Raw genomic sequence first — 9625 nt, forward strand, 5'->3', positions numbered from 1 at the left:
CCTCACCTCCCACAATTCGGCTGGAGCCGTTCCAGGCATTCATGATTCCCCCACAGCTCACATGGCCACGAACAGCCACCTGAATTATTTACAGCTCAGCAGAAAAATCCGGCCATAACCAGAGGCCAGAGGTGCCCCCTCATAGGTCCCACGACCCATCAGTTCACCCCAGATTAATGACGCTTGTAAAAGAAGACACCTAATATTGCACCAACATTGTGTAAAAGCATCCGTCATGACTTCTAACAAGACCCAAAGCCCAGACAGCTTACCCCATGCCCTGAGACCCGACCCCGTGGCCCATGATACCTAGTCAACAGGATAACAGCAACCCTGTATTGATGTATCGCCAAAGTACCCCACTGACATTGCAGCATTGAATGAATGGGGTGTGCCTGGCCCTTAGGGCAGAAAGCCAAGAAAGACGTCCATCAATGACACTGACCACGCCTGGCCGGACAGCGCCTCCCGGATGAGCCCAGCTGACCTGCCCACCCCACGTTGGCACCCGGCGGTGTCCACCAACCACAGAGAGATGCATCATAGCTGCACATATAGTTAGTCGGCGCCACCCAATCCCCATGTACATGTGCCCCCTATAGTGTGTAGGTGCCTATGACACTTTTTGTAAATAAAAACGCCTGTCTTTGCTATTGTCAGACAGAGCGCTCTCGGAGTTTGCAGAGTTCTTTGCATGCCCTATTTTGACTTAGATAAAGCTTCCCTTAAGCTCACCCGCACTTGGTCCTAGCCTTATTCCCATTCGTGGGAGAGTCCATTCTTGCCTCTCATTGCGGGGAGGGCCGTGCTATCTGGGGACGCTCGCCTTCACCTGCTTTCATTGGGATATTAATTAGGCATATTTCTATATTAACGCCCAATGTGTTATATAATCATAACTAGCCTCGATGTAATTTTGCACTGTTGTACTATTGCTGTTGGAGTTGCTACAGTTGTCACCTCACAGCCCTCCTGAGATTACAGCCTGCCCAATGTGTTATATAGTCATGGCTAGCCTCAATTTAATTTTGCACTGTTGTACTATTGCTGTTTGAGTTGCTGCAGTTGTCACCTCACAGCACTCCTGAGATTATAGTCTGCCCTCGGCCAGGTGCTATATGTTATAGTCATTAAACATATTTCAACAGCATTCGTACACAGTTGTATGTCAGTTTTGGGTATCAGAGTTTTGCAAACAAACAGACCACCTATAAAGGTGATCATTGGTAAGCTAGTTAGTGTCATGAGTGAAGCTCAGCCAGAGTTCATTGCACTCAACTTCATGCATGGGATTCCCCCACTGTTCTTATGACTGGTGTAAGTCTTAACATCCTTGTGATGCGACTTGGTACAAAACGCATCTGGAGCCACAGCATAATTCTCTATCTGCCTTGAACGTGCAGCCTTCGTTTTTAGTCCAGCTCTGTCCCTCACATGAACAAAAGTCCTGGACCTCTGATAGGCTGCTCACAACCATGGGCTCACCATTCACGCAAAAACACAAAAACAAACATACAGTCAGGCAGACCCGGCATCACCCCCCCACCACTGCATCTCAACATACACACAAAAACAAACATACGGGCAGGCAGACCCGACCCCCCTCTCCCCCACCACCGCATCTCAACATACACACAAAAACACAAGCAAACAGCATAGACCATGCATACATACCCATACATATCCCAAACCCCCCCACCCCACCATACAGACTAACAAGCATACACCATGCATACATACCCATACAGACCCGAACCCCCACACTCCCAACCCAGAATACAGACTAACAAGCATACACCATGCATACATACCCATACAGACCCGAAGCCCCCCACCCCAGCATACAGACTAACAATCATACACCTTGCATACATAATCATACAGACGCAACCCCCACCGCATCTCAACATACACACAAAAACAGAAAAACAAACATACAGCCAGGCAGACCCGAAACCTCCCCACACCACTACATCTCAACCTACACACAAAAACACAAGCAAACATACACGCAGGCAGACCCGACCCCCCGACCACCACAGCATCTCAACATACACACAAAAACAAACATACAGACAGACAGACCCGACACCCCCTCCCCACACCCCACCCAGCATGAAGACTAACAAGCATACACCATGCATACATACCCATACAGACCCAAACCCCTCCACCCCCACCCCAGCATACAGACTTACAAGCATAGACCATGCATACATAGCCATACATATCCCAAAACCCCCATCCCACCATACAGACTAACAAGCATACACCATGCATACATACCTATACAGACCCGAACCCCCAAACCCCACCCTAAAATACAGACTATCAAGCATACACCATGCATACATAGCCATACAGACCCGAAACCCCCACCCCACCATACAGACTAACAAGCATACAGCATGCATACATACCCCTACAGATCCGAAACCCCCCAACCCCACCCCAGCATACAGACTAACAAGCATACACCATGCATACATACCCATACAGACCCGAAGCCCCTCACCCCAGCATACAGACTAACATGCATACATACCCATACAGACACGAACCCCCACCATACAGACTAACAAGCATACACCTTGCATACATAATCATACAGACTCGACCCCCCACCGCATTTCAACATACACACAAAAACACAAAAACAAACATACAGCCAGGCAGACCCGACACCCCCCCACCACCGCATTTCAACATACACACAAAAACACAAGCAAACATTTAGGCAGGCAGACCCGACACCCCCGCCCCCACTGCATCTCAACATACACACAAAAAGACAAAAACAAACATACAGGCAGGTAGACCCGACACCCCCCCCACCACCGCATCTCAACATACACACAAAGAAAAACATACAAGCAGGCACACCCGACACCCCGCCCCCCCCCCCCACTACTGCACCTCTACATACACACACAAACACAAAAACAAACATACAGGCAGGCAGACCCGACACCCCCCCCCACCCCTGCATCTCAACATACACACAAAAACAAACATACAGGCAGGCAGACCTGACACCCACCCACCACCGCATCTGAACATACACACAAAAACACACAAACAAACATACAGGCAGGCATACGCGACACCCCTCGCACCCTACCGCATCTCAACACAAACACAAAAACATACAGGCAGGCAGACCCGACCTGACCCCCTACTTAACGGATGTGCTGGAAGGCAGGCTAGCTGGAACGCTGGCGAGGTTTGTGTTATTACGGATGGCGTGGAAAGGCTGATATGCCTTCCGGCATCAAGCCTTATTGACCACGCCAGCCATAGTGCTGGCACTCCATTTGTTCAGCACACACACACTACGTGGCTCGTAGGAGCTATGTGGTGCGTGTGCACTGAGCCAATGAGGGGCAGTGTTTCGTCCAGCCCGGAAGACCAACAAAGACTTTTCCTAATGGAGGGCGGCCGATGCTGCTTGCGGGCCGCACTCCATTAGGAAAGTCTTTGTTGCTGGCGGGCCGGACAAAATAGCATGGCAGGCCGCAAATGGCCCGCGGGCCATAAGTTGTGCACCCGTGCACTAGGGGATTCACAATACCCCTGTGGTAATTGTGTGTGCTGGAATTCTTTCACTCTGTAAGTAAACAAAGTGATGCATTGTGAGTCTGAATGCAATGTAATGGAAAAGAAGGCATTTTTTAAATCAATAACTGTAAAAACAGTAGCATAGCAATGGTGGGTATGGTACACATAATTGTGACTGGATTGGAAACAATTGGGAACTTTGCCTCCGCAATGTTATTCAAAAGGTTTGAATCTTGCATGAATCTCCATGACCCTCCCTTTGTTTTTTTCACTGGGTACATAGTGTCACAATATGTTTCCGATTCTTCTGGCCCACTAGCCTCCTCCGACTCTTCACCTGTAGAACTGGAATCCGTGGTGTATAGTGGTGGTTCCCGGTACTGACAAGTATTTGATGAAACAAACCTTCCTCGGTGTGATGACACAGCGGCCACCTGTAAACTGTGGCCCCTGCAGCCCCGTCACCGAAGACAGGCAAAAAACACGGTAAAAAGCCGCAGTTGTAAAAAACCCCTATGCAAGAATGAGGTCCGGTTGGTGGAGTCTCCGTGGAGATGAAATTTCCAGATGACGCTGTCAGACAACTCCAAGGTGGTTACTGGAGTCAGCAATGTTGGAAGGAGTCGTTGTCAACAAAATAGGTAGCGAAGTGGCTGTGAAGTTCACAAATGCAGATAAGGTAAGTAAAGAAGCAGCGCAGCCGAACTTCACAAGTACAGCCAACAGGAAGGACCTGTCAGCTAATTGGAAAGGCACTGGTGGGATGAGAGATGCCAGTTAAACAGAAAAAAAAGGTAAGACGGGAACAGAAGGAGAGCGAGGCGGAGCCCCAGACTAGAAAGGGAGAAAAAATGCTAAAAACACACATAGAATTGGAAATAACACGCGTTAAGAGCAACAGGGAAAAGCGAAAGCGTATCCCAGGATGTTGCAACGCGCAGGTAGCTTGGAAGACCGGAAATAAGTACTTTCCAGCTATCCGCGATCGCAACAGAGAATGCGTTAAAAAAACTAGACGGTCACCCGAAATAGTGAAAGATACGATAATGGCCGCTCCAACTAAACTGTTGCCACATCTTCCATGAGCCTGTGCGCATAACAGTATGCCCCCGTCTCGTCTCAGGGCCGCCTCCTCCCCCCTGGTTTACCGGGATAGAACCTATGAAACCTTCTGAGTAAATCGAGAGCATGAACAAGAACCAAGGGTTCCCATGAATCCTCAGATCTGGGATACCCCTTCCTTCCAATAAGATAGTCTATTCTACCATTGCGGTATCTGGAATCATATATCCGGGATACCTCATACTCTTCCTCCTCAGAGTCGGCCTTTAGGTGTGCATAGTTCGAGTTGGAGCGACCATGAGATTGGGAGAAAGGTTTGAGTAATGAAGCATGAAACACCGGGTGAATGCGTTTAAGGTTAGGTGGAAGCTGGAGTCTATAGGACACAGGATTGATCTTGGAAAGTATAGAAAAAGGGCCCAAGTTTCGGGGAGAAAGTTTGGATGGATGAGCCCATCTAGGAAGGTATTTAGTAGAGAGCCAGACTTTTGAACCCACAGTCCAATCCGATCCCTGCTGGCGATGGGAATACGCCTGCCTCTTGTTATACAGTGCTGTGTCTTTGAGACTGGAAATAGCGTTCAAATAAGCTTCTTTAATCGTATTGAGACTGGTTTCAATAGCTGGTAATTGGGACTGTTCTGTAGCCAATGGATTGATACTCTTCAGATGTAGACCGTATGTGCAGTAGAATGGAGACATGTTGATGGCGGTATGCCTGGCATTATTATAAGCAAATTCCGCAGTGGGAAGTAGTGACACCCAATTGTCTTGTTGCTGATTACAGTAACAGCTGAGATATTGCTCCAATATTGCGTTCACTCTCTCAGTCTGACCATTGGTCTGGGGATGGAATCCTGAAGAAAGGGCTCTTTCAATGCCTAAATGTTGACACATGGCCTTCCAGAATTTTGATGTGTATTGCGACCCTCGATCTGAGATGATCTTGTCAGGTATACCATGCAGGCGAAATACATCACGAAGAAAGACCCTGGACATTTCCTCGGCTGATGGAAGTTTTCGTAAAGGGGAAAAATTAGCCATATTGGTGTAAGTGTCTATAGTTACCATGATGCAAGTGCAAGAGTTGGAAGGTGGTAAATCTACAATGAAATCTGTGGTGATAGTACCCCCTGGACAAGTGGGAAGAGCAGGTTGTTCTAACAGTCCAATGTATTTGCCTCAATGGTATTTGCTTTTTGCACATACATAACAATTTCTAACGTACTCATTCACATCCTTGCACGCCTGGGGCCAAAAATACGAACGCTGGACTAGTTCCAGAGTACCTGTTACTCCCCTATGTCCAACGGTCAGATATGACATGACATAACTGTATTACTTTCCTTCTCAGATCTTCCGTGAGGAGGTAAAGTAGCTGATCTTTGAACCAGAATCCGTCCTTTTCCCGTAAATCCAGTAGGCAAAAAAGGTTGTCTTTGTTCTGTAGCTTGTCTAACTTGTTGCAGGAAAGTGTTCACCGATGCAATCTGGAGATTATTGGGAAACATGCGTTCAGACACGAGAACTGGAGTATCTTCTCCGGTACTTTTCCTTAACAGTGCGTCCGCCAATACGTTTAGACTTCCAGGGTGTTAAGTAATGCGAAAGTCGTATTGGGCAAAATAATGGGCACAACGGGCCTGGCGCGAGTTCACACGTTCCATAGTTTCCAAGATTTTGAGGTTTCTGTGGTCTGTACACATCGTGAAGGGTTGGACACTTCCCTGGAGTAAATGCCGCCATACCTCACAGGCTTGTTTCATCGCAAGTAATTCCCTTTCCAAGACTGAATAATTCCTTTGGCTGGGTGACAGAGTCTTAGATAGATATGCAACAGGATGTTCCACTCCGTCAAACTCTTGGAGCAGCACTGCTTTAATAGCCGCTGCAGAAGCATCGGTTTCGATGGTAAAAGGAAGAGATTGATCGGGCTGCCTGAGAATCGGTGCGGAGAAAAAGAGAGACTTGAGATGCTGGAAACTCCTCTCTGCCTCGTCCGTCCATTGAAATGGATGTGAACTCTTCTTTAAGAGAGACGTGACAGGAAGAACCTCTTCCGAGAATCTGGGTATGAACCTGCGATAGTAATTCGCTAAGCCCAGGAATCTTTGGATATCCTTCACTGACTTGGGAGACGGCCAGTCCGGAATTGCTGTGACCTTTCTTTCATCCATAGGAATGACCTCTTGGGATAGAATGAACCCTAAATAGGGTATGGAAGTCACCCCAAAGGCACACTTTTCTAGTTTGACTAGAAGATGATTCTTTTGGAGACAATTTAGTACTTCTGAGACATGATGTGTATGTTGAGTAGGTTCTTTAGAAAAAATCAGTATGTCATCGAGGTATATGATGACAGTAATGAACATTAGATGGGAAAACATGCAGTCCATGAACCTCTGAAATACGGCTGGAGCGTTCACTAATCCGAAAGGCATCACCCTGTACTCATAGAGACCAAAAGGGGTGCGAAAAGCCGTCTTCCATTCATCCCCTTTGCGTATGCGAAGATGATAGGCACTGCGTAGGTCTAGCTTCGTGAACACTTTGGCCCCTTGATGTCCGCTATGAGTGGCATTGGGTATCTGTCTCTAATGGTAACCTTGTTTAACCCCCGCAAATCGATACATGGTCTCAGCTCAGTCGAGTCTCTTTTGGTTCTTTTTCTCTGTCTGGGAAATTGAGAACATACGCCCAAATGGAACTAAAGCCCCTGGGGTTAGATCTATGGCACAATCCTCAGGTCTATGTGGGGGGAGTTCTAAAGGAGCCTGATCTGTGAAGACCTGTTTGAACTGGACATACTCTGCAGGCAAGGAATGTATTCCAATGGAAGTACTCAATGTGGAATTAGTTGCCTGTATCTGCACAGAACAAGTCGGAAGATTACAATGTTTTTTACAGTAATCTGATTCAAAGGTCACTTGATTTTGAGCCCAATCTACGCGAGGATTGTGCTGACGGAGCCAGGAAATTCCCAGAATGATAGGAAAATGCGCTGCTTTGATGATGTCAAATGTTATAGACTCAGAGTGTTGGAATATTTTGGGTTGGAGTCTTTCTGTCAAATGCGTGATAGGACCCGAAGATAAGGGTGTTCCATCTACGCCTTCTACCCTCTGGTTTTCGAGTTTCTTGATCCGGGCGATTCCCATTTTAGCCGCCCAGTGGGTATCTACAAAGTTTCCTGCCGCGCCGCAGTCAAGTAAAGCCAAGGCCTCAATCCATTAATTTTGTGCCTTGAGATGTACAGAGATCACCATCACTCGAGTATCTTCCATTTTTGACTGCGAGGGTGATGAGACCGATAAAGAAACATAGGGACTAGAATGGAATAGGGTTCCTCGGCAGTTTGTCCCTTCTAACTCCAAGGAGATCCGTTTCCCGACCGGCGAGAGGAGAGTTCTTCACAACTGTTGATTTAATGCTTTTCCAAGGCGCAATAGGCACCCCTATTAACCCTCTTTCTCTGCGGCATCGTCGCTCTTCTGCTGAGAGTGGGCCGCGCGTTGTTCCTATCTGCATAGGTTCTTCTCGTTGTAAAGAGGAGGGAGGAGTAGGAGTAAATTGGAGGGGTCCACCAAAAGTGGATCTACTTCGGAATCTCTGTTCATTCTTCCTTTTAGCCAGACGATGTTCGATTTGAATGACTGAAGACATTAGATCCGAAAAAGAGGAAGGTCTTGGCATTCGGGCAAGCTAGTCCTTAATTTCTTCTTTTAGACCTCTCCTAAAGATTGAGTATTGCGCTTGTTCAGGCCAGCCTGCCTGAGCCGCTAATGACTTGAAAACTCGAGATGTACGTTAACACCCTGGTGAGCATCTAACAAATCCTCACATGCCGTAAAGGTGGTTTCAGGTCTTTCAAAGGTCTGTTTAATTAGAGTACAGAACCCTTCGTAATCTTGGAGCACAGGATCCTCTCCCGTCACCAGAGGAGTGACCCAGGACAAAGCGTTGCCCATCATATTAGAGATCATGAAACCTACCCTTGCCTTGCTGGTGGCGAATAAGATAGGTCTGTACGTGAAGTACACTTTGCAAGCATCTAAAAATTCTTTCACCTTCCTTGAGGACCCATCAAATTTACCAGAAGATAAGGGCATAGGAGGTAACTCAGGAATGTGTGCATTTTCTCTAACAGTCATCAGTTGTTTGAGAAAAACATTTTCTGCTTTAAGGGTCTGCACTTCTTGCGGAATTTGTTGAAGTATCTGGTTTTCACTCTTCAAGGTTTGGACTTCTTGTGAAAGTGTCTGAACCGCCCCTACCAGTTCTTGTACCTGCTCCGGGGTTGCCATGGTGGGTAGGCGTTGCAAACTGTCACAATATGTTTCCGATTCTTCTGACCCACTACCCTCCTCTGACTCCTCACCTGTATAACTGGAATCCGTGGTGTATAGTGGGGGTTCCCGGTACTGGCAAGTATTTGGTGAAACAAACCTTCCTCGGTGTGAAGCTACAGCGGCCACCTGTGAGCTGTGGCCCCTGCGGCCCCATCACCGAAGACAGGCAAAAAACAGGGGAAAAAGCCGCAGGCGTAAAAAACCCCTATGCCAGAATGAGGTCCGGTTGGTGGAGTCTCCGTGGAGATGAAAGTTCCAGATGACGCCGTCAGACAACTCCAAGGTGGTTACTGGAGTCAGCAATGTTGGAAGGAGGAGTCATCACCAAAATAGGCAGCGAAGTGGCCATGGAGTTCACAAATGCAGATAAGGTAAGTAAAGAAACAGCGCAGCCGAACTTCACGAGTACAGCCAACAGGAAGGACCCGTAAGATAATTGGAAAGGCACTGGTGGGACGAGAGGAAGCCAGTTAAACAGAAAAAAAAGGTAAGAAGGGAGCAGAAGGAGAACAAGGCGGAGCCCCAGAGTAGAAAGGGAGATAAAATGCGCAAAAACACACATAGAATTGGAAATAACAACTGTTAAGAGCAACAGGGAAAAGCGAAAGCGTATCCCAGGACGTTGCAACACGCAGGTAGCTGGGAAGACCGGAAAT

General features: G+C 47.5%; 1 protein-coding gene across 1 annotated transcript; it reads right to left on the reverse strand.

Moving 5' to 3' along the window:
• Window positions 1–8399: 8399 nt before the first annotated feature.
• Window positions 8400–8924, reverse strand: LOC138447997 (protein LDOC1-like). Its single transcript, XM_069604525.1, has one exon. It carries the CDS (start codon window positions 8922–8924, stop codon window positions 8400–8402), a length of 525 nt encoding a protein of 174 aa, XP_069460626.1.
• Window positions 8925–9625: the final 701 nt, after the last annotated feature.

Source organism: Ambystoma mexicanum, chromosome 3q (assembly GCF_040938575.1).
Source record: "Ambystoma mexicanum isolate Mex_15411 chromosome 3q, UKY_AmexF1_1, whole genome shotgun sequence".
Lineage (NCBI taxonomy): Eukaryota > Metazoa > Chordata > Amphibia > Caudata > Ambystomatidae > Ambystoma > Ambystoma mexicanum.

Coding starts and splice junctions, on each gene's coding strand:
- LOC138447997 (XM_069604525.1), bottom strand. CDS start 8,924: ATGGCAACCCCGGAGCAGGTACAAGAACTGGTAGGGGCGGTTCAGACA.